Below are 25,231 nucleotides of genomic sequence, written 5' to 3'. Positions count from 1 at the left end.
ATGTTTATTGGTTCTTTAAATCTCAGGGGCTTTATGCAACTTACTCATTCACTCACTCATTCCCAGGTCTTTCTTTGTTCCCCAAACCTTGTGAGGACCTCAGTAATGATTAAGGCAGCCTTTGCCCTCAAATAACTCATCTCTTTGGGAAGTTGAATCTACATTTGTTGGCCTTCCCTTGGTAGTGTGGCTCAAGCACCTTTACAGCCCAGGGCAGGTGGGGATGGCTGGCTGACACTTCCTGCGGCACTGAGACTTACTGGAACCCTGAATCCTAGAGCCCTGTTTGGGTTCCTTTGTTCGAAGATACAGAAATTCCATTATGTCACCATATTCAGAGTCCATCGGGCATGTTATAACTGACTCATGGTCACCAGACTTAAAGGAAACCCATCCCCTGGCCGTCGGGTAGTGTGACAGTGCTATGAGGAGATCAGCTGCCAGGCTCTCTAGTAGACCTGGCTTCTCCTGGTCTGTGGTGTGGGCTGAGTTTGTCCTAGGTCCAGGGAAGGGTGGTGTTAGTGGCCAGTGGCCTCAAGCTAAGATGCCTATTGGTCTTTACCTCTTGTCACTGTGGAAGAGTAGAAATGCTAAGTAAGCTGGATTCCAGGCTGCCTCTCTAGCGACATCACAGATAGAGCCTGCCAGGCTCCAAGTTGAGATTCCCTAGCTCTATCTTAAGTAGCAGGTTTCTTTAGGTAGCTTCACTGAGGACCAAAAGGATCTATCACTAGGGTAGCTCCTGGCCCTGAACAATTTGCTACAGGTATTTCTCCTGCAGCAAGACCACAGGTGAAGTATGCAGATCCCTTAGAACTCACCTTGCACTCCGTCTCCTCCCTCCCTGTGACTTCCACTCTTCTCAGCCCAATCCCACCTAGCTGCACACCCAGAGGTGGGAAGGATGGTGATTGTGAGGGACCTAGTGTGGAGGAAAGAGGAGGAGTCGCAGCTGGGAAAGAGCACGTACTAGTTGGGAGAGGTGAAGTCAGGGAGAGTAAACAGAGTGAGAGACCTTAGGAGGACAAGTGTGTGGAGTGCAGGGTCCTGGCATCCCACCCAGCCACATCACTCCCCTACCTTTACACAGGGACCCTCTATTGTGAAGAGAATATTGTGGGATCTGCTGGTGGAAGCAACACCAGCTGGCTTGGGGTGCCTGCCAAGCAGTGAACCCCCCATACCTTTTCAGGACTCTATCTTCCCATTGGCTAATGTATGCTGGCTGAGCACCTGAAAGCACAGCACTGAAGTGTCATATGTAAAAAGAGGATGGAGGTGCAAAGAAAGATAGTCCCTACCTTTTTGCCTCAGGTTCAGTCCACAGCTGGGGCCACAACCTTCATCCTGCCCTCAGTACCCATCCTGCCAGTCTCTTGCCCTCTGTTTCCAAACTCCCCCGGTTTATAGTAAAGCTGAGTGTACTGGTCTCCCACCTGATCTGCCCCTAGCAGCACCCACCCTACAGAAGGCCCTACCAGTCCTACTTCACCCTTCCTGGGATTAGGAGCAGCCCAGGAAGGAGGTGCTTCCCTTCTCTCCAAGGCCTATCATATTACCCTTGGAGGCTGTTCACTCTGCCTGCTTGACGACTCTGAACCACTGCTTCTTTGCCGCTACCACCACCACCTAATCCCCACCCCTGTGCCCCTGCCACAGCCACCTGCCCGGCCTTTCCCCAGCACAGCACCCCTGCCTTCTGGCCAGAATAGGAATTCTGCCTTTCTCCCTTGTCACCCCACATGCCAGTGTGCATACTTCAGAACTTGCCATATTGTTGTACAGTACAAGACCCTCATTCTGTGTACCCTGCCCAGGGTATGTGGCCACTTGTATATGCACCTGCCATCCTTTGTTGCCCATAAGACCAGCCCCACACTGCCCTTTTGAGCAGTTTCATTCACCATTGCTGACTGCACACACATCTTCCTGTGCCGTTCTTCTGACTTTCCCCTCTTGATCTCCAGAAAGGAAGAGCCTCCTTGTCCCTACTCGACTCTGTTCTCAGCAAAGTATCACCTGTCGACATCTGGTAGATCCTACTGGAAAGGAGGAGATTCCCTGAGAGTGTGAATGAGAGCTGTAGGTGTGCCTTCCTATCTCTGCTACTTTGTGCGTCCTCTTCCCCCTCTAAGTGCAGAGCTCTTGGTAATACTATCCTGCCCAGCTGTGCCTCAACAGGACTGCCAGTGCTAGGGGTTAATACATACAAACCCATTGCCGTACTTGACCCAGAGATGACCCTTCAACAGGTTTTCAGAGCTTAAATCACACGGAGAAAGTTGCCCATCTTTCTCCCTCAGCATCTGGTGGATTCTAATTGCCTACCTTTAAGTAGTGCAGCTCCTTAACCACAGGTTACCCTGCACCAGGGTAATGGGCACATTTTGAAGAGTCACTGATTGTACTTCTCTATTTTGCAGACAAAAGAAGGTAAATTTTCCCTCTCTGCCATGACATCAGGGATCCGTAGGAACTGGATCCAGACCATCATGAAGCACATCCACCCAACCAACGCACCTGATGTGACAAGGTAAGCTGGTCTAGGGCCCTGGAGCCATGCTTCTTTCTGCTTGGCACCACTTCAAGCCACCTATAGCACTTGTTTCCAAGGTTTTGGTCAGTATTCTTCAGTATTAGTCCAAGAAGCCATCATTCGTGTTCAGATGCCGTTATAAAGCAGCCTGCAAAATTGGGCTGCTGTATGACAAGGCGCTTCAGGCCTGTAGGAGTCATGGTAGAGTGAGGACGCCCTTCCAGGAGCACTTCTAGGCTCTCTTGGCTCTGAAGGAGGAGTAGGAAGAACTTCTCCAGAAGCAGAAATAGCTGGAAGACTTCTCCAAGCTCTGGGTGCTGAAGCCCAGGTTGGAAAATTGCTTTCCCTCCTGTGTTACTGCCCTGTGGCTTGTGTCCCTCACATCATGCATGCCTCCTGCCTCCTGTCCCTGAAATTAGGAACCTGCTAGAGAGAAGACTCCTTTTCTGGCTGATGCTGGGAAGACCAGGATGCTCCTTTCCCAGCCTGGGCCTGTAGCTGCTTTGTGTTTGAAAACCTCCAACCACAGTCTTCTCAAGTGCTGTGTCCATGTGGGTGTGGATGTCACTACCTGCCGGCATCCCCCCACTCCTTCGCCATTCTGGACCTTTTCCTAAACCTGCCTTCTCATACAAACTCTAGACCACTTTGAACAAAAAGTAAGGAAGGAAAACCAAAATTAATTATTTCCTTCTTTTCAAATTCTGTTGTGGCAAACCATATATTTGCCATTTTAGCTATTTTTAACATAATTCTGTGATGTTCATTACGTTCACCATGTTGTACAACCACCATCATTGTCCATCATTGTCCATTTCCAAAGCCTTTCATGACTACAAGCATCAACTCCATCCCCAGTCAGCAATAACTGTTTCCTCCTCTCCCAGCCCTTGCTAATCACTAATGAGCTTTGATCTCTCTGCATTTGTCTCTTCTACATACTTTATTTACATGGCATGGTACCATATTTGTTCTTTTGTAACATACTTCTTTCACTCAGTGTACTGCTTTTTAAGGGTTGTCCTTATGGTTGCATGAATCAGCATCTTTATTTCACATTGTAGCTGAGTATGGGAACTCTGGTGTCTGTAGGAGGTTGCACTGCTGACTCCTAATAGCAGGACCTTTGGTTGCTAGTGGTTCAAATCCATCAAGAATTCCTCTGGAAAAAGTTGGACAGTGTTACCTCCTGCAGTTTATAGCCTTGAAAACCAGCTGGAGAGCCACCAGTGAGCTGTTTACGAGTCAGCAGCAAAGAGGTTTGAGGTTATGGTTGAGAACTATTCCAGCCCTCCTTCCCTCACTTCCCCGGTGTTCTTGAGGGTTCATTCTACCACTTGCAGTTTTCATGAGAAATCTGGCACCTCCTTGACCCCTCAGCTTCTGACTGCCTGGTGGGCCTGCCTGGTCACCTGAGCCATCTCACTCACCCAATGTAACCTGTAGCCATTCTTTCTGAGCCATCTTTCATGCTAGCTGCTAAACCATTTTAAATCATAGATTTGATCGTGCTCTTTCCTGCTTAATACCCCTCTCCTCTCTGTGAGAGAAGTCATCTAGGGAAGTCCTAAGGAAGTGGTTGCCACTGCCCTCACTGTGACATCTCGGGGGTGGCCAGCCTTCCTGGGAGTCTAAGTGACAGCTGTAGATGACATGACTGTGAGGCAGCTGACCACGGCCTGGGTAAGGCTCGCAGGGCTTGCTCCTCCCTTCCTGGAACTCCCTGTCCTCTCCACTCTGGGGGTCAGGCCATTAAGACACTTATGTCACATCATCTGTCAGCCTAGAGGACCCCCATCTATCTGGATTCCCCAGGCTGGAGCTCCTTGGGCCACCTGTGGCTCCTCCTGTTCCTTCACCATCCTCACATAGTCAAGTTTGAATTGTCTGAGAAGGAGGAGGAGGAGAGACACTCAAAGCCCCAGCGGGTTCCTTTGTTATTACAGTCTCAGGTGGTGGTTATGAACAGCCATTTGACAGATGCTGTGTCCTTGTTCCACCAGCTCGTTGCCAGAGAAGAACAAGAGCAGTGCCTCTGAGCCCTGCCCCAGGCCGAGTGAGAAGCAGGAGGGTGATTCTGGGGACCCGGATCCAGAGCAGAGACGAAGTCGTGCTCGAGAGCGGAGGCGTGAGGGACGCTCCAAGACCTTTGATTGGGCTGAGTTCCGCCCTATGCAGCAAGCCCTGGCCCAGGAGAGAGCCCGTGCCGCAGGCCTCGGTGATGCCCAGGAGTCCAAATGCCCTGAGGTGGACCCAGAGGAATGGGAGCTGGAGCGAGAACGTACCCGTCGCCGGGAGGAGCGCCGCCGTCGTTTTGGGGCCCTAGACACTGTGGATGGACCAGGGACTGATGACGTGATCTTTCAGATGGAAGTTGACCGAAGCTCAGTGCTGCCCATGACCTCAGACCTCAAGACACAGAGCGTCCATGTAGAGATTGAACAGCGTTGGCATCAGGTGGAAACCACCCCTCTTCGAGAAGAGAAGCAAGTGCCCATCGCCCCCCTGCACCTGGTTCCCTCTGAGTACGGAAACGACCAGCTCCCCACACAGGAGCTGACCTCTCTGCTAGAAAAAGAGGTAATAGCAAGGCGGGAGGGGCTTGCTTCGGGTGTTTCATGTTACATACCACTTCCCCTAATGACATGGGCAGCCCCAGTGCAAGAAGAGAAGCAGTCAACTAGAAAGGATGCGGATGTCCTGGCTCTCTCAGGTATAGCTGTTAGGTGGGGAGGGATCATTGCTGACCTTGGGATCAAGTATGGCCAGTGGAGTGGCGATTTCAGTAGCTTGGTACCTGGTTACTAGGTTGAAACAGGACCAGATTCGGGTTTGGGCTGCAGGCAGCATAGACTGGCTAACGATGGATGTGGCCAGGATACCTCGATGCTTTGGCACTGCTCCTAGTGTCCTGAATGAGGGAGTAGGTTGGGACAGTGGCAGGATTCTAGATGTTTAGGGTATGAAATTGAAGGCTGTGAGTGGAGATGGCCAGTAGGAATGGCCAAGGTAGTTTCTTGCCACCCTGGTGAGGTATGGGTGTCATTCTGGCAGCTGGTCTGGAACCTGTTTAAATTTACCTTTAATCATGTGGCTGCTGAGGCTGCTTCCTGTCGGGCCCACTCAGGCCCTCAGGATGGGAGGTGAGCAAGCAGCCCCCTTACATTTGTGACATACAGACTTCTTGAGTAAAAGTGTATCCACCAGCTTTGAACTATGGAGTCTTCACAGAAAGGACCATGTCCAAGGTACTACACATTATCAAAATGCAGTCATTAGTAGTATGGTTCAAAGATGCTCTTGCACATAGCTCTCAAAGGCCAAAGACTTCACTACTTTGCTTCCAAAATGTTTCGTGCTCTAGTCTGTAGAGTAACACATAGAGTTGTCAAAGCTAATTGACTGTTCAGGGTACTGCTGTTAGTCTCTATTGACCTGGAACAACAAAAGAAGGATGATGTGGAAGGTGTGGCTAATGCCATTTTGATCAAAATTTATCCAGAAGATTCCTGATCCAAAGGGGAAAAATGTGGAACCCAATTTCAAATTTTCATGGACTCCAGACTTTTTGGAGGCATGAAGTATGCATGAACCCCTGAAACTATTGCCCTGAGATCATCTTTAAAATGTAAAAGTATCCCCTGAAGCCTAAACCAAACAGTAGTTTAGCTAAACTGGTCTGTGTGTATGTGTGTCTCTCTGTCTCACACACACACACACACACACACCCCCTCTACACCTGCCTTAACCATTGTGCTTTTTAAAAAAAATCATCTTTATGAGGATCAAAGTGAAAATAGCAACTTGAAGATTAAGTTTATGCTAATAAGCAAACTCAGAAAAAAGAGCTGGAGAATATACAAATTAAATCATCACTGTCACTGAATTATATATGTAGAAATTACTGAATCAGTGATGTTTTGCTACATAAGAGAAAGGAAAAAAACTATCATTTTGGCATGCCTAACACGTCTCATCTTTCCCCCTTTTATTAAATGTCAGAGGCCTACATTTTTCGCTACTAACCAGCACTTGCGTTTCCCCATGTTCTGTTCTGGTTAATAAAACAATAAAGGCAAGCCTGGATGAAATAACAGTTCAGAATCCTAGCATTCTGCTGTTGCTGCAGTGGCGGTCCCAGCTGGTCATGCACAAGGACCACACTGAGATTCTCTCAGCCTGTTAGGTAGTGGTCTAGGAGCCCTGGGAGTGGAGGAGTTAAAGCACACACTGCTAATCAAATGGTGAGCAGTTCAAACCCACCTGTCACTCTGAAGGGAAAGACGTGGCAGTCTACTGTAAAGACTACAGCCATGGACACTGTGGTATGCTTCTGCTCCATCCTAAGGTTTGAGTTTTAGTTTTGAGTAAAGCCAAGTCTTCAGTGTTTACCAGTCAGGTATTTCCATGTGTTTTTTAATAACCCTATATATTCCCCTCCAAACCCTCCCTGCTGAAGAAACTGACTCCTAACTACTTGGGTGCTCCCTGGAAGGGACGGTTGGATGAAAGCAGGAGATTGGAGCTATAAGAAGCAGGAAGTCATTCATGCATGCACTGCTGGGTTCGCAGCCCAGGTGAGGGAGCAGCAGGAGCACCTTGAAGGGTCTGTGTGCTGATGTTGGAGTAGACCCAGGTGGGCTCTTGCGTAGGGTCCTTGTGCTTTGTCTCTGCTCTGGGTCCAGGTCCTCAGTCGCTATCTTGCCTCCTAGTTCTGTCCCAGCCACAAGGTGTGATTTGCAGTGTTTGCTTTGGTTTGGTTTGGGCTTTCAGTTTTTGTTTTTTATTAATTACAGATACCATCAGTATCTGTAGCACACAGAAATGGATCCTGTTCTTTCACGATTTAGGAGGCTAGACGTTGAAGTTCACATGGCTATCTGTAGGAGGAGGCTATCCCTCTCTGCTGACTCAGAATTTGGGAAAAAGGCCCTGTCTCCTTTCTGCATCTGTAGGCCCAGCATTCAGCAGATATGTCCCTGCACTTCAGCGTCAGTCTTCCTGAGTCCATAGAACACGCTCTTGCTGGATTGGTAATAGGTTCCTCTCTTTCTTTGCTACTTCTCTCTCATTTTAACCTTTTGGAAGATAAAAGGTGTTGCAAGTCACATCTTAGGGAATCTCAAATCAGGGTTGTGATGGGATAAGGGATTGCATTATACCCATAATCTTGTTACACCTATTAGGTTTATCAAATCAGAGCACATCCTGGGCACATCAGGCCACAATTGCCAGCTACAGACTGATAACCCAGCCAAGCTGATATCTACTTGAGAGAGATTCAGACCTGTCCATAATAATGTCCTTTTCCAGATTATTTCACCACTATTAACACAAACTCAGTGCCCCTCAGCAAAAACTTCTTTCTCTCTCTTGTGGTAATCACTAATATAAGTTTTACCACAAGTTGCTATAAAGGAAAAAGATGGACAGTCTCTGCCCCCCACCCCCATACTTACTGCCTCTGAAAACCCAGTGGAGGGTCAGCTGTGAATCAGTTCCAACTTGACATACCACAGCAGTTGGTTATTTCATATAAGGGAAATCACTCAGTATTTGTCCTTTTGAGTATATTTTTTTTTTCTTTTGAGTCATACGTCCTTTCATCGGCATGTTTTAGGATCTAATATCTCTTTCTACCTGAGTGTATATATCACATTCTGTTCAGCCATTTGCCCTTCAGGAGACTTTCATGAGTTAACATAACTCTACATTAGGATCATGTGAGAAGTTGTGGCAATTACTCAAGAACCAAGAGACCACAGCAAAGGTTGCTGTGCTCTGCAGTCCCCCAAGAGCTGATTGCGGCTGCTGCCTTTTGCTGTCCACTACATTGCTCGTGGTTGCCATTTCCATTATAAATGTGTATCTTTTTTTTTTTACCAACAGTTGGAACAGAGTCAGAAAGAGGCCTCCGAACTCCTGGAACAAAACCGACTTCTCCAGGACCAGCTGCGCATGGCTCTGGGCCGGGAGCAGAGTGCACGGGAGGGCTACGTGCTGCAGGTATGGCCTGGCCACCATGTGGACACTGGGCTTCAGGGCGAGCTCTGGCACCCACAGGGTAGGAATGTGCAAAGTCTGACTGTGTAGCACCCTGCTTGGCTCCTCAGGAGGGCACTTTAAGGTGAGGAGCCTCCTGTCTTCTCTCCTCCCAGCTCTGCCCGAACCTCTGCACTGAAAGACTATGTAAACAGATAATCTTGCAGTTTGCATAGACAGAAACCAACATTTGAGAACCTGGCTTAGGGCTGGGCATGTTACTGGCAGACCTGGAGCCAGAACCAGTGCCACAACTGTCTCACCCCTAAGCAGGACCTCACCTTTCACTTTCTGCCCAAGTGGAGGTGTGGCATCTACGATCTGAGCCGATGAGCATAGATGGGAGCCACAGTGATTCAGCCTGTACTTAGCCACACCAGTTGCCTGGCCTGTGGGGCCAGTGACCTGCTGAATGCTTTCATGCAGCAGGAGTCCCCAGGAGCTACATCCTGCTTTGGGCAGGTGGCCTCTGGGATGAAGAGAGGAGATTCCCACACCAAGGAAGAAGCTGGCCTGTGGACTCTGGTGTGGTGCCAGTTGTGTGCCCAGCCAGTACCAGCACAGGAAGCACATGTGGAGTATACACACCCTGTTTCCTCTGCCTTACAAAGGACCTTGGGTCACAACAACCACCTCAGGACCTGGCTGTTGAGATTTTTGTGGTACAACCAGGATGGAAGACTGTCCTGAGACCAAGAAGAGTAGTTTATAGTCAGTGTTGGAAGCTAGTCATCCCATGATTGACTGGGCCAATCCTTATATACATTCCCAGACAGCACAGTTGGGCAGGCCCAGCCCTGCACAGCTCAGCACCCAACCCTGCCCACCACTCCAGGAATATTTCCAGAAGCCAAACTCCAAGAGAAGCAGGGTGAAAAGGATGCTGCCTGCGCCGCCCTGCAGCAGATGTCCAGTGTAGAGAGCTGGCAGTGTCACCTCTGCGGTGGGGCTCCTACTCCACACGTACCCAGAGCAACAAAAACAAAGTTCATGCTGCCTGCAGTTTGCTGATTAGGAGGTGCTGGGAGAACATAGGAAAGGATCTGTGCTGAGAACTCACGTTCTTGAAGAAGACACCATGTTTAATCCAGAGTCTGTGGTAAAGAGGAGGCAGGTGTATGCCTTGTCCAGTAGACAAGCCACCTGGCCTGGGCCAGCACATTCCTTGAAGCCAGTACCTTGTGCTTCTGAGACACGGTGTCTGTAGAGCTTTGGGCCTTCCTCTCCTCAGCCACCTTCTGTCAGACTTGGCCCTTTGGCCTTTCTCTGTTCTTTCCCATGTGTTGTATTTTCCCTTTGTCTTCATTTTGTACTCTGATTTTTCTCTTTTTACTACAGCCATCCCCCTTGGTGGGTGTGGCCTGTTTGTTGCCACACCATGTCCAGTTTAGACTCTCTGGCCCAAGCACTGGTGAGGATGTGCAGCCTTCATCTCTCTGCTTCTGAAGACTTTCCAGGTGTTTGTGCCCCTCATTCTGGTGTAGGGAGCACCTCCTTAAGCTATGCCAGGCTCTGTTGAAGATGTTGGAGCAGACATTGCACATTTCTGCCCTGAGGGCCTGTTTGGGCCAAGGCCTGAGTCCACCCTGAAGCCCCACAGGCAGTCGAGGGGTGCTGTCTTCGCCCCTGGCAGGAAGTTGGGCACCTGCTCAGGTGTCACCACACTCAGAGCTCTGTAACACTTACGACCAAAAGTCAGATTTGGGCATGACTTGCATGCTGGGTGGGCACACACTTACCCATGCTGGGGGGCGGGATGTGCATGGTTGGGACATGAGCATGGAGTGGAATTGACCGTAACTGAGTGTCACATCTGTGGCTCCCCTGCCAGTACACTGCTGCCATGCGGCAGGCCTGGTTCTAGGCTGGGCTGTTCCTCTCATCCTTGTCCATGTTTTTTGTTTCTCCCCCTCTAAATTACAGTAGTTCTGTCCGTTCTGCATGTCTTTCAGTTTGGGACATTTTATTTCCTTTGTTTTTGGTTTTGTTTTGTTTTTTGCATGCTCTACTCTCTTATTTTTAATTTTTCAAAGGTTTGTTTGTTTTGTTGTTTATTACATTTCACTCCATGGTTCTCAACCCTTCCGTCCCATTTGTTTTCTTAAAGGTAGAGAGTTTATGTTAATTGTAGCATTGGATGCATTTCCAAAGAAAATGCTTTGTTTGTCATAATACTGGCATCTAGTAGTCTCCTTCCTTCCTTCTTCTACGGTCATAGAAGGAAGTAGCCTTCGACATCTGCCCCTGACACCTTCCCCTGCACTCCTTGAGGACTGGTTGTCTAGAATTGTGTGTTTTTGTTTTGCAAAACAAACAAACAAATGCAAGTTCTCTTTTCCTCCCCTGTGCCCTTCTTCCCACCATCTCGTGTGCTGGGATCCTCGTTTTGCTTATCCTGTGCTCCATCATTCAGTTCTGTTTGGTTTATTTCTTCTAGAAGCTATTCAGTTAGAGCTGTTTTGATGTTATTGTCTGTGTTTTCTGTTTACCTGAAAGCACCTACTTAAAAAAAAAAAAAAAGAAAGATGACTTATTGGATTATTTAATGAGGAAAAATATGTGCAAAGGAAAAAAGCCAAAACTCGCCCAGGATCTTTTCCATGGTAATCCTGGTCAGAGGTGTGACACTCAGAATCAGAAGGCCAGAGTGCTACTAACCTAGTATCTAATCGGTTTTTTTAAGACTGAAGTGGCCACCTCCCCGCCCAGCGCCTGGCAGAGGCTCCATAAAGTCAACCAAGATCTCCAAAGCGAGCTAGAAGCCCAGTGCCAGCGCCAGGAGCTGGTCAATCAGCAGATTCAGGCCCTGAAACACAGCTACGGGGAAGCTAAGGACGCTATCCGACACCATGAAGCTGAGGCCCAAAGCCTCCAGGCAAGACTGAGCAATGCCACTGCCGAGCTGGCCATCAAGGAACAGGCACTGGCCAAACTCAAAAGTGACCTGAAGCTGGAGAAGGACAAGGTCCGAGAACAGCTGGAGGAGTGGCAGCATAGTGAGGCCGCACTGAGTGGGCAGCTCAAGGCCAGCGAGCAGAAGCTCAAGAGCGCTGAAGCCCTCCTGCTTGAGAAGATGCAGGAGCTGCGGGACCTGGAGACCCAGCAAGCACTGCAGCGGGACAGGCAGAGAGAGGTGCAGCGGCTGCAGGAGCGAATAGCCAGCCTCAGCCAGCAGCTTGGCACCAGCGAGCAAGCCCAGAGGCTGATGGAGGAGAAGCTACAGAGGAACTATGAGCTGCTGCTGGAGAGCTGCGAGAAGGAGAAGCAGGTGTTGCTGAAGAGCTTAAAGGAGGTAGAGGACAAGGTCAGTGCCTATGAGGACCGGCTACGAGACCGTGAGCAGCAGGTGGAAGTGCTGCAGAAGGAGAAATTGAGTGCTAAGTTTGAGGACAGTGAGCGTGTGCACCAGCTGGAGGAACAGCTCGAAAAGAAAGAGGCCAACATCCAGGAGCTTGCCGAGCATGTGCAGGGCCTCCAAGATGAGTGCAACCTCCTCAGGCAGAGTTTCCAGGAGCTGGTAGCACAGGCCACTGTGTCTGATGGGGACATTGCTGCTCTGCAGGCACAGCTGAGAGGGCGGGAGGCTGACTATCAGAGCCTGGAGTGCTCCTTCGGGGAGGTGTCTGGGCAGCTGCAGCGTATGCACACTCTGCTGCGGGAGAGGGAAGAGGAGCTCGGACGCATCAAGGACCTGCACCAGAGAGTCATGGAAAAGAAAGAGCAGGACCTCAACGAGGCCTTGGTGAAGATGGTAGCATTGGGGAGCAGTCTGGAGGAGACAGAGATAAAGCTTCAGGCAAAGGAGGAGATGCTCAGGAAGTTAGGAGATGTGTCTTCAAAGGAGGGACAAGAGCCGCACATCACCCTGGGGGCAGATGGTGCTGGCACCGCACATCTGGGCCAGCACCTCCTGCCTGAGGGAATTCCTGTGGGCATCCCACACACAAGGCCCAAAGGCAAGGACCCAGAGACTGGCCTGGGAGAGGACAGTGGGGCGGGCAGCCCCAGTGGAGAAGATGACACTATGCCTTTGAGATCAGAAGTGCCTGACAGTGAGGGGCACCTACAGAACATGGCAAGGCCCGACCCAGGGATATCAGGCATTAAAAGACAAAGAATCCGGTTCTCCACAATCCAGTGTCAAAAATACATCCACCTTGATGGGTCGGAGAAGACCTGGGCTAGCAGCACCTCTTCTGATACCAGCCAGGACCGCTCACTCTCAGAGGAAAGTATGTCGTCCGAGCCCACACCTGGCCCATTCCCAGGGCCTGGCAATGCAGACACCTATCTCTCTATCATACACTCTCTAGAGACTAAGCTCTACATCACAGAGGAGAAGCTCAAGGATGTAACCCTGAGGCTGGAGAGTCAGCGTGGCCGAGATCAGGAGGCCCTAGTGGCCCTACACCACCAGTGGGCAGGCACTGAGGCACAGCTCCGAGAACAGCTCCGTGCCAGCCTCGCTCAAGCTGGTGCATTAGCCTCCCAGCTGGAGCAAGAGAGACAGGGGAAGGCATTGTTCACAGAGAGCCATGCTGGAGAGCTTGGGCACTTCCAGGTGAAAAATAGTCAGGCCCTTACCTGCCTAGAAAAGTGCCGTGAGCAGCTAAGATCTCTGCCTAGGCCAGGCCAGGAAGAAGGGCATAGTGCCTCTCTGGCCAGCATGGAAAGCACGCTGGCCAATGCTATCCAGATTCTACAGTCCCCCTCAGCTCCCACAGACGGCACAAGCCCTGCTCCACGTGAGGATGGGGGCTGTCGGCAAGAAGAGAGGCCCCCTGCTCAGCAGCAGCACTGGTCGCGTGAGCTGACTGAGCAGGAACAGCTGAAACTCCTCTCAGATCAGATAGCTCTGGAAGCTTCACTGATCAATCAGATTGCAGACTCTTTAAAAAACACCACATCTGATATCGCCTGTGTCCTACAAGAGATTTCTCAGTCAGGAGGGTTGCTCCTGGAATCTGAAAGCCCTATAGCCTGTCCTGGGCCTTTGGCAGATTCCTTGGCAAAGAAGTTGCTGATGGATGGAGAATTCTGGAGCCAGGTTGAATCACTGAGCAGCCAGCATCTGGTGACGCTAAGAGGAGAGACAGTGGATACCACTGACAGGGGGTGGCAGGGCTTCTCGCCTGAGCTGGTCCCCACAGTGGCAGATTCAGTGCTGGTCAGGGCTGAGCTCAGCTTCGTCACACAGTCAATGAGGGAGTCATTTCAGCACAGACTGAGCCGCGTCCAGGAGAATCTGCACAGAGCCAAGGTGGCCCTGCAGCGGCTCAGATGCATGCTGAGCGAAATCTTGGGCGCCTCCCACTCACCAGATTTTGACAAAGTGATGGAGCAAGCTTCACAAGCTCTCGGGCTCCAAGCTGATACCGAAGAAGGTGCTCCACAGTTCTGGGACTTGAGCTCCCTAGGGGAGATCCTGAGAGAACCCTTTCAGATGTCTGTGCAGGAAGAACTTGCCCAGCAGTTGAAAGCCAAGGCGCATATCCTGGGGGAGATATCCACTGCTCTCACATGCCTTCCTTCTGTGGAATCACTGAGTGGTTGTCGGAAGCTTCTCCAAGCCTCACAGATGCTTTCCTTCAGCACTTGTTTGGGAGGCCTTGGTCAGTATTCTTCATTATTAGTCCAAGATGCCATCATTCAGGCTCAGGTGTGTTATGCTGCTTGCAAAATCAGGCTGGCGTACAAGAAAGAGCTCCAGGCATACAAGGACTCGTGGCAAAGTGGGGACAGTCCCTGCCAGGAGCACTTGCAGGCTCTCAGGGCACTGCGGGAGGAGTATGAGGAACTTCTCCAGAAGCAGAAGAGTCAATACCTGGAAATGATTGCTGTCATTGAAAGGGAAAATGCAGAGCTTACAGCTAGGGTCTCACAGCTCAGTCATCAGCACCACTGTCTGGAGGCAGTGGACAGCAGGCAAAGCATGGTCATGATCCCCCTGCAGGGCCAGCACACAGAGGAGCTGCTGAGCATAGTGGAGCAGCCCAGCCAGGCCAAGCATAGCTGTGTCCTAGGCCAACTGGACACCTCCACCAGAGATAGGCAGGTCCTGGAGCAGCAGATGCAGACCCTGGAAGACCGATTCCAGCTCAAGATAAAGGAACTGCAGGGTATTCATGCAGAAGAGCTACAGATACTGCAAGGGCACTATTCCCAGAACCTGCAGCTCCTAAAGGAGACCTTCAGCCATTACCAGCAGCAGTACCCTGGAACCCTGCCAGCTCCCAGCCCCCTGCCTCCACCCTCCCCAAACTGGCCATCTGGTCAGGCGGAAGGGGTGGCTCAGTCTGCAGCTCATCTCCACAGGCGCATCCAGGAGTTGGAGGCACAGACGGACACAATGCAGGAGGAGTTAGAGCACAAAGACCTCAAGGGTGGTATGGCCACACTACAAAAGAAGTACCAGAGTGACCTGGAGAATCTGAAGGTCATAACCACACCTTCCCTTGCAGAGCCTTGGACAGAGAGGTCTTGCTCTCTTGTGGGGCTCCTTCCTATGGTGCCCTAGGTGTCAGACTCCAGGGGACAGCTGAGCAGGACACCTTTGTTCTAAATTCCTGTTCAGACAGAATCACACTCAAGTTCTGTTTGTCCCTGTGCTCTTTGCTGGCCTCAGTGGGAGCTGTACCTAGCCTGGCCTGAAGCCATCACTGTTTTGCATCATCCAAAGGGGAAGAGAGGTGTAGGGAGGGAAATTAACAGCTGAATGAGGGCAGAATTAGTCTTCCTGCTGTTTCTTACCCACTCACAGGTGCTTTTTCCTTATGCTTAGAGCTACCTTTACGTTCGTGGAGCAGATCTTTCCAAACCCCTGCCCCATCCTGGACTTCGTAGAACTCAGCTAGGGCCAGTGCAGAACCAAGCCCAAGGGAAGCTCTCAGGGTCACAGGGAAGAAGCTAAAGAGGAACCAGGGAGACATGGCAGAGACCCTTCCCAGATCCTTCTAACTGTCCAGAGAGAAGTTACCCTTCTTACCCAGCTCCCTGAGGAGTCTGAGCTCATGTGTGTTCTATCTGAGAAGGAATTCTCTACCCAGCACAGCGTCCCACTGCCCACACTTCCCATTTTAGGAGCTGGGGCAATTCCCCTCATGAATATTCAGCATCACCAGGCCAAAATCTCAGGCCCTGACACACAGAGCTGATACTCCTTGGCCACTCAGGATTGGGCTGTGTGGACTCTCAAGTCATTTGCCACCCCACTACCCCAGAGACCCAAGCGGGGGTTAGGGGCTGCTCAGAGCAGTCATTCTTCCTGAGCAGGCTCCTGACCCTGTCCCCATGAGGCCTTGTCATACCTTGTACTCCAACACCTGTGCATGCTTGTCCTCCTGGTAGTACCTGTGCCTAGCCAATGCCAAGTTCCTCAAGCTCTTCAGTGATACGGTGCCTCTCCCAGGCTGGGTGCCCACAGGCTTAGTTAAAAGTTAGTGCCATTTCCCTGAGTGCCTGCTTTATTTAGCAAGGTTCTGATTCCTACAGTTTCACTGCTGCTGCTCCCAGCTCTAGCACTAATAGCACTGCATAGCACAGAGCCATTCCCCAGTCATGTACCTGTCCCAGCTCTGAGAAAGGCTGTAGTATTCACTCCACATGACAGCCCATCTACCAGACAGGCACGTGGGATCAGCAGCTCCTGCTTGGGATGGCGAAGCTACTTCTTCTGCCCCTTCCCAAACTAGTCATGAATCACAGGCAGAACGAAGGCATATGGGATGACCCCCTAACAAAGTGCAGGGAGAGCAGTATCAGGGTAAGTTCAAGTTCACCCTAAAAATCAACATAAACCTCTGTAGTGACCTGAACCCAAATCCTAGCCCTTCAAGAGTATGTATGCATGAGCTATGGCTGTACCTGTGCATAATAGGGTGTCCTTCCCATCAGATTTGACCTTTCAGCGCTGCCCACATTGCACCAGTTAGAGATCCGGTCAGAAGGCACCCTGTCTCATAAACTGCCCTTTGCCTATACTATATTCAGAGGTTCACTCACAGGGAGCATGCCTCAAGTGATGGTTTTCAGGGTGCTGCCTCATGCCTTTCATTCTGTATCCAGCTCTACCCCAGCCCATGGACTCCCTGGACACATGGGATTTATAGCTAACCTCTTTTGTCACCATAAAATTGTCTGAGGAGGACTCTTTCTAATATTAGTCCCTTTGGGTTTCTTTCCTTGATTGAGGAGACGGAACTCATGGCCCAGTGCCCTACCATAACTACCATGGCATCAAGGGGCCTTTTCTAAGACTTAGCAAAGGTTTATAGAGCTTTTTGCTAATCACAAGGACACTTAACTTAAAAGTGAAAATTTGTTCACATTTTCATTAGCATATAAGTTCTTCAAGGAAGCAGTTAAATCTTTTAGGATAATTCAGTGTGTCTGTTAGAAGAATTTTGACCCTTACCTTCAAATACTCTGAAGCATTTAAACAAATCAAAATAATAACTGCAGGACCTACCGACTGTATATTAGCTGAGAATGCATAATTTTAGAAGAGACATGTAAGAGAGGGGACTAGAGACTCAAAAGTGAGTGCTAGGAGTAGGCCCCTGCAAAGCTTTCTCCAGAACTGACTCCTGTACTAGATGTGAGAGAGAAGGAAGGAGAGAAAGTTAAAAGACATCTAGCTTACCAGTTACTGGGAGAAGACATGCTATGTGTGTGGGTTAGTCACTGACTTGAGGCACTAGGGGATCTGAAAGGGCCACCTGGCCCTACTGAGACTATAGTGACTTACCTCCTTCCCCAAATCAGTGTACAAGATCAGCAACCTGTTAGTCTAGGGTAGGAGCTGAGTGTCACCCCCAGACTTGCATTTTGAGATGTGATTTACTACATCCTCATTGTTTGACATTGAGCTGAGGCAGTTCCCTGCTCGAATGGCAGGATATCAACAGAAAACTAGTCTGTGGCCCAGATCCACTCCCCGTAAAGCCAGGCTTTCTGATGAGGTGGACATCTCTTATAGCACCTCTGTCCTTGTCCTGTGCAAGGTCATAGACCACCTCTGAGATGATAAGGCCACACTCAGTAAGGGGAGCAGTTCTGCTGTGAATGCCTACAGTTCCTCATGGGCTGCCCTCCTCTGCACACCTTGAAGAGACACAGGATTTAGGTCAGAAGGAAAGGAGCTCCTCCCTTTGGTTGACACCTTGGGAGATCATAGGGTGAAAGAGCCAGTTTATGACTACTAGCTGGTAATGGCAGTGCCAGGGAACCGGCTCTGTCCACTCCCAGAGGAATGACAGAGCCCCCCTTGGTAACCTTGGCCCTCCAGCTGGGAGATATCTGAGAAGACAGTATCTCTGAGAATGTGAGAGGTTGCTGGTCATCGTCTCTTAGAACCACTTTTGAATTGCCCAGTTTGTGGCTGGCACAGAGAGCTTTCACCTCTTCATCCCAAACCAGAAATGATGAGGTTCTGCATACTTTATCTGTCCTCCACTCCTACCATTTCCAGCTGATCCTATGAAAGCCCAGCATCAACTGTTTCAATTCTGCCAACTTTCCTTTCAACAGTAATTCCCTTCCCCAGAAGAAATAGAATTCAGAGCACTCTTGTGAAAGTAAAACTTAAAGATGCATGTGCTTACAAATATTAAAAAATAACTTATAAATGCATGAGCACAAGCACCCAGGAATCTTGGCAGCAACCTGGAGCCAGCACATAATTCATAGGAGGAGGCAGCCAGGGTGGGGCACTGCCCAGCTATATCTCAGCTAGGAAACAGCAGCTTTATTTGCACTTTGCAGGCCACATGTGAGCGGGGATTTGCAGCCATGGAAGAGACACACCAGAAGAAGATTGAGGACTTGCAGAGGCAGCACCAGCGGGAGCTAGAGAAGCTGCGAGAGGAGAAGGACCGACTCCTGGCAGAGGAGACTGCAGCCACTATCTCAGGTGGACCTTGAGGGGCGGGGAGGAGCATGGGCAGTTCTGTCGTGGACAGAACACGACTGGACAGCTATCACCAAGAAGAGGCGGGTGCGAGGAGACGCTGGGTCCTCCCTGGCCAGATCGCCACTTCTCTTTGGGGAGATCTTGCTCTACTTTGAGCAGGCACCTTGAGCAGGCTTGAAAATGTCCCAACCCAAACACGAGCTGTTTCATGTACTGATAATTTAATTTCATATTGACACGTGGTTCATCAGTTTGCTGTTCTCCTTACACAAAAACAAGGAACGATAACTCCAGTGTTTCTGTGAACCATGAGACTTTCCCAGCCCGTGTGCCCCTCAGACCTGCCCGTCAGCCAGGTGGCTCTGCCCTTTGTGCTGAATACTGTGTGCTTGCACGCTTGCAGCAATTGAGGCCATGAAGAATGCTCACCGGGAGGAAATGGAGCGGGAGCTTGAGAAGAGCCAGCGGTCCCAGATCAGCAGCACCAACTCAGACATTGAAGCTCTGAGGCACCAGTACCTGTGAGTCCCCCGCAGCCAGAGAGCCTCTGCCACCTGCAGGGGCTTGTGCTCCAGAGCTAAATGTCCCCAGTGACACAGCAGCAGGTGGTGCTGGGGACAGTTCAGGGCCTCTGGCAGAGCTTGTGTGGCAGCCCCTTCCCGGACCTTGTTAGCAAACTGTCACTCTGGATCTTCTTGAGCTGCCATGTGTTGTGGCAGGAACAGAGCCCATGTAGGGCTTCCTGTTGGTAAACAAACCATCAGAGACAGGTGCATTCAAGGTCAGACGTGGCAGTTGTGAGCCTCTTTCCCTACAGCAGACCACAGGAGAAAAGGGCTCCCTTTGCTTCAGCAAAAAAGTTCTTAAAGCCATTCTCCAGAAGTACAGGGTGACATGCCAAGTGCTCCCACAGCCCAGCACTGAAGTCTGCCATGACGTTTACTGAGAAGAAGCCAGGTCTGACTTCTCTAAGAAACCAGGCACTTACATGCCTCAAGGAAAGAATTCTCTGTCCATTGACATAAGAGAAATATTAGGAATGTATCTTTAGGACTATCAGAATAAAAGAGGACTAAGGAAAGGCACTGAGTAGATTCTGAGAACTACTTTTTAAGAAGTACTTTTTAAAATCACTCCTTACTTTTTAATGATTTAAAAATAGTTAAGCATACAGATGCAGGCTGTGCTCCTGGGCTCTGCTGTTCCTGAGCATTTACCTGCACCCATTCTGGGAAGGGGTAGGGAGCCTTTGAGGCCACAGATGGGACAAGGCCGGGCATGAGCCATGTACTTTCTCCCAGGGAGGAGCTGCAGTCGGTGCAGCGAGAGCTGGAGGTGCTGTCAGAGCAGTACTCCCAGAAGTGCCTGGAGAACGCCCACCTCGTGCAGGCGCTGGAGGCTGAAAGGCAGGCACTGCGGCAGTGCCAGCGCGAGAACCAGGAGCTTAATGCCCACAACCAGGTGAGCCATACCTGCTGCACAGCCTAGAAGGCCGTGCATGTCCCAGGCAGAGAGCAGAGCAAGGGTTGCCCCCCTGAGCCAGCTACTGGAAGATCTCAGCCCTTCTGGAAACTCTAAAATGCCTTCATTTCTTCCCCTGGACATCTCTGCAATTCTACTTCATGCTTACCAGGTTAGACTTGGTGAGTTGTTCACCTCACAGAGAAGGGGGGGGCTCAGAGTCTGATCATACATCCTTCCATCTCCTGCTCCTCAGAAAACTAGAGTACATTTTAAATTGTGCTTCATTTGGGGGCTTGAGTTAGATTTAGTTAATGCAGGCTTTTCTGTTACTGATCTTGCTCTGCCTGCCCACACTGAAAGCACAGGTGTGTGATGAGGCCTTGTCCTCTCTGCTGCCTGCTGGGTATCCCAGGGCCCATGAGCACTGCACGGCCTGCATAGAAAGAGGTGAGGACAAGTCTAGTCCAGTCCATCCCAGTAGTGGTGTAAAGGGGACTGTTTGTCGGGTGAGATGAGAACAAGAGATGGGCAGGAGGGCTAATCCTGCTAGAACTCAAGGAAGCAAACCATGAGACAAATTAACATTCATTTTTCAGCTGCTAACCAAAAGGTCCATGGTCCAAGTGCACTTAGAGGCCCCTCCTAGGAAAGGTCTGGGAATGCAGTCAGCTCTGACCCACTCAGACTCACCATTAGTTTGTCAACTCAGAATAACTGGTATCATAACACAAAAGGATGAAAGATGATCAAGTCCTGCATACTTAAATCCTTCCCAAAGTTTTTACATAACCTGCTTAAACAGCTTTTACTGAGCTCTATATAAATAAAATAGTGATACCTCTCACAGGTTAAAGCTAACATGTGCAGGCGTGCACACACTTCCACACCGAGCTCCTCTTGCTTTCATACCTGATCAGTGATCACTGCATGTTCTTACTGAAAACATGACTTTTCCCTGGTTGAGTTGCTTGCTGTGTAGCCATCAAACATTTGTGCTGGGCATTCCTGTTGATGTTGTGTTGCTGTCCCCAGGAACTAAATAACCGCCTAGCTGCAGAAATCACACGGCTGCGGACACTGCTGACCGGGGACAGTGGAGAGGAAGCTGGAGGCTCCCCCCTCACACAGGGCAAGGATGCCTACGAGTTGGAGGTATGACTCAGCCACTCCTTCCCAACAGCCAGGCACTGTCTGTGCACCAAAGAGCTGAGCGAGAACAGATGTGACCCTCACTGGCCATGCTGGCAGGGAGATAAAAGGGAAAGAACACCACCGGGGAGGCCATTCTCAGGCCTGGTGGGTCCAGTTTCAGTCGTACTCCCGTTTTCACTACAGCCATATCTCTTAGCCACTTCAAATGCAATTCTCATGTATAACAGCTACATGGATCTGCAGGTGCTTGAAATTATCCAGAAGTCTGCTTCATGGCACCAGGATGCTCGTATAGGGTGTGCATTTGTGAAAGCACATTTTTTCCCTTTCTGTTACCTTTTCTTCACAAAAAGATACCAAAAGGGCTTTACTGAGAACAGGGCAGAGGCTGAGAGAATTCCACAAGCAAGCCAACAGGGATTTTAGCAAAGAGCACATCAGCAGCTGTTATATCAAACCTCAGACAGCAAATGAGGCACAGTCCCATGGTGCTAGAAAATAATGAGTGCTTTATACTCCCCCTATTTTCATGTGTAACTTTTTTGTTTCCAATACCATTTGCACACTGATCAGCAAGGTGCTCTGAGACCCACTGTACCCTCTGTAGAAGCAAGAGGCTCTGCATCACCTCACCGCCATGGCAAGCACCATGGGGTCCTCATCTCTGAACATCAGTCCCAACCTGTCTCTCATCCTAGGTCTTACTGCGGGTCAAGGAGTCAGAGATACAGTACCTAAAACAGGAGATCAGTTCTCTGAAGGACGAGCTGCATACAGCACTGCGGGTAATAGCACCACTGGGAAAGCTGGGAATGGGGCCTCGAGGTGGGAGAAGGCTGAGGAAAGGCTGCACAGAGAGCCCGGAAGCACACCCCAAGTTAATCAAGGATAGATGTCATCCTCTGGAAAGCAGTTTGATGAGCAAGGACCTATTTATCTCACCTTGTGGATTCCTTGTTATGGTTCCTCTTTGCACTCTGCAAAAATTAAAGGAAGCGTGACCTGCCAGCCATTTGGGTGAGGCCTTACTTACCAGGGCACTCTTGGGATCAAGGAGAGGGGGTCTTAAGCCAGTGGAGATGCATTTCATCTGAAAGTGGGGCCATGAGGTTCCCTGGAAGAGGCCACAGGCTGAGTAGCCTCTGCAGGGAAAATCACAACATCTGACATAGGTAGCCCAGGGTCCTGCCTCTCCAACTTATGGAAGCACTGGAATCTGGGGGCTGTCTCCCCCCTAGCTTTAATCTCTATTCTGTTTTTGCCCCAGCACAGTGCTGAGTAGCTGAGAAGGACCCAGGTCTTGTGCCAGCCCAGGGAGACAAGCCTGTGATTTACTGTGGCATAACTATAACACTGGCATAACTATTCTGTGCCTCTGTTCTTTGATTTCCAAGGACAAGAAGTATGCTAGTGATAAATACAAAGACATCTACACAGAACTCAGCATTGTGAAGGCAAAGGCAGATTGCGACATTAGTAGGTTGAAGGAACAGCTGAAAGCAGCTACAGAAGCACTAGGGGAGAAGTCCCCTGAAAACACTACAGTGTCAGGATATGGTGAGTTCTTCCTTGGATCCCTTGTGTTGTCTCAGAGCAGAAGAATCATTTGTCTTTTCCAGTGTCTGCTCTCTCAGCAGAAGATAGGTAGAAGCTAGAGGAGCACAGGGTCCTGGTCACCTCACACACTCTTAGGGAAACTGTCTCCTGCAGACCAGTGTGCCATCTCTGCACTGGGTATGCTAGACATTCCTCTGCTTGCTCTGAGGAGAAATCGCCCCACCAAGATGTTTTCATAGGAAAGAGAAACTGTTTTCCATTTCACCAAAGAATTCAATAGCTGGGTAGAAGCAGCTCCCCTTGGAGACTTGATCCCATCCTTTTCTAGTGAATGTGGTCTCTGGAAAGGATTGATGGTACATCACTTGCCTAGGTTCATAACAGGGACTGATGCATGTGGGCCACTGCATTAAGACCTTAATGCAAAAAGAAACTGCAGGATGTTGCAGACTTGACATTGTATCAAGCACTTCTACATGTATTGGTTCATTTGACCATCATGTTGACCTTCTTAAAAGGCTGTCTCACTAGTGACCACATTCTTTTTTCTCTCTCAGTTAGCCAAGTTGTCTACAAAATGTGATTTGTCATAAATGTACTGCTGTAATAACAAGCTTTGAGAATTTTAAAAATTTAGTCTGGATTCAGAGAATTTTGGAAGAAGTGACAGACCTTTCTGTGTCTTCAGATATAATGAAATCCAAAAGCAACCCTGACTTCTTGAAGAAAGACAGGTCCTCTGTCAGCCGGCAACTCAGAAATATCAGGTCAAAGGTGAGTCCAGTGTCCACCTTCTGGATGTCTGGGGCTTAAGCAGGCAGTGGTGAGAGGAGCCAGCTGGGCCCTCTGGAGACCCAGGCAACCTCTGCAGCGCAGTCCCCAGCCCCAGAACATGGTCACTCCCCCCCCCCCCCATGCCACATAGCCTGGCTGGGGCTGCCCACTAGTTTTCTGCACTGCCTAGAGCCAGGCCCCTTGAGAATCAGGTTAAAGTGGTTTCATCATACCTACCTGTCCACCTGCCATTGGCCTGTAATCCCCTGTGTCAGCCATTCCCTGCATGTCCTGTGGTAGTGTTGGTACTGTCTGCCATCAGGCCAGCTGCTGGTCTCTTCTGTGTGCTGTGATGGTAAACCTGCAGGGTCCCAGGATGGGTGAGGGTGGGGAGTGCTGCGCATGGTCATTTAAGATTTATTGTGTGTGTTGTTTCATTTTTACTCTTTCCCCTGACAGTCCGTAATTGAGCAGGTCTCATGGGATAACTGAAACAAGCTCGAGTCCAGGGCCCCTGTCACGTAGGTAACTGCCTCTCACCATCACCGGCCTGCCTGGAGGCCCACTCTGCATGCACTGCTCACATCACCGTATCACACGCCTGTTTATCATCCTTGTTTTCCTTCATCCTGCTTCAGAGCATATAGAAAACTGAAGGAAGTGTCTTTTAACCTGGTTTAGAGGATTAATTAGCAGTATAACCATAACCACTTGTGAAAGACAGGCCAATGGGTGGGCGCACCACCTGGAAGCAGAGGATGGACCTGTGCCCGAGAACAGGCAGCATGCATGTGGGATGTCACCCATGCTCTCAAACCCGCTGCACCCCCTGTCCATGGTACAGTTTTGAATGCAAGGCACACCCACTGACACCAACAAGCTCACCCGGGTTCATTCTAGGGAAAATGAACAGGAAATTGAGCACAGTCTACCTCCCACAGAAATTTCTTTTTATCTTCAGGGCTTATTGATAACTCACACTTTAATAAATTATGGTCTGTTGCTTGAAAAATTATGCAGAAGAGAATTATAAATACCAACTAATTATGACATATGAAACTAACAAAGAATAGTATCTGCAGTATTTTACCAGCATTGTTTGGTGAGGGTGGAGGGAAAGGAGCTCATTGGTAGCATTAAAGACTTTACAATGAAGAGGAGAGAAAGGGTGGCTCTGCCCTCACCTCCCTGAAACCCTACTCCATCCCTCATACCTGTCCACAAAACTGGCTCCTACCAGGCCTGAGATTTCAGGCCAGGCCCCCTTTCGGTACCATCCCTCGCTCTGGAGTCTGATCACTCTTTTGACTTTAGAGATCTTAATCATTCAATCAGGGAGGAGGCTAAGAATTGTAGAAAAGCCACCCCTAAGCATCATAGGACCTTGAGTTTACCATTAAGCCAGACTGGCAGCAGTAGAACTTTGGCTCATTTGTACCCACCTGGCCTGCACAGGCCTTCCTGCAAGGCTGCTATTCTTGAAATACTTATTTTGGGATACACTTAGCAAAAAATCTGCCAGCCAGTTGGTTTGGTTTATTCATATTCCTATAGATCGAAGTTACTTATATTCAAACATACTTTAAGTTTGATTGAAGAGTTAATTTAGGCTGCTTTCTTCAAACATGAAAAAGCAAGATTTTTTTTTAACTTGTGCTTTTCTTATTTAAGATTAAATTTATTTGAATCTAAGCTCTGTTATTTTCTTTTTTTTCTATATTTTATTAATTTTCATAAACATTTACAGAGATTTTGGGCTTCCACTCATTCATTGTTGCACTATTCTCTCTACCCTC

At 49.5% G+C, this 25,231-nt stretch overlaps 1 protein-coding gene across 1 annotated transcript in view; it reads left to right on the top strand.

Annotated features, from left to right (window-relative positions):
* The window catches only part of MPRIP (myosin phosphatase Rho interacting protein), a 268,574-nt gene extending 244,647 nt beyond the window's left edge, over window positions 1-23,927 (top strand). Inside the window, exons 13-23 of the mRNA XM_006903159.1 lie at window positions 2,424-2,533; window positions 4,540-5,116; window positions 8,426-8,542; window positions 18,341-18,488; window positions 18,892-19,009; window positions 19,790-19,949; window positions 20,985-21,104; window positions 21,803-21,889; window positions 22,499-22,661; window positions 23,350-23,435; window positions 23,895-23,927. Coding sequence (XP_006903221.1) covers window positions 2,424-2,533; window positions 4,540-5,116; window positions 8,426-8,542; window positions 18,341-18,488; window positions 18,892-19,009; window positions 19,790-19,949; window positions 20,985-21,104; window positions 21,803-21,889; window positions 22,499-22,661; window positions 23,350-23,435; window positions 23,895-23,927 — 1,719 coding nt within the window. The remainder of the gene's footprint in view (window positions 1-2,423; window positions 2,534-4,539; window positions 5,117-8,425; window positions 8,543-18,340; window positions 18,489-18,891; window positions 19,010-19,789; window positions 19,950-20,984; window positions 21,105-21,802; window positions 21,890-22,498; window positions 22,662-23,349; window positions 23,436-23,894) is intronic.
* Window positions 23,928-25,231: the final 1,304 nt, after the last annotated feature.

This window comes from Elephantulus edwardii, unplaced genomic scaffold (genome assembly GCF_000299155.1).
Source record: "Elephantulus edwardii isolate Elephantulus edwardi_28Jun2011 unplaced genomic scaffold, EleEdw1.0 scaffold00526, whole genome shotgun sequence".
Taxonomy (NCBI): Eukaryota; Metazoa; Chordata; class Mammalia; order Macroscelidea; family Macroscelididae; genus Elephantulus; species Elephantulus edwardii.
The sequence above is the reverse complement of the archived record's forward strand: the minus strand, read 5'-3'. Positions and strand labels throughout refer to the sequence as shown.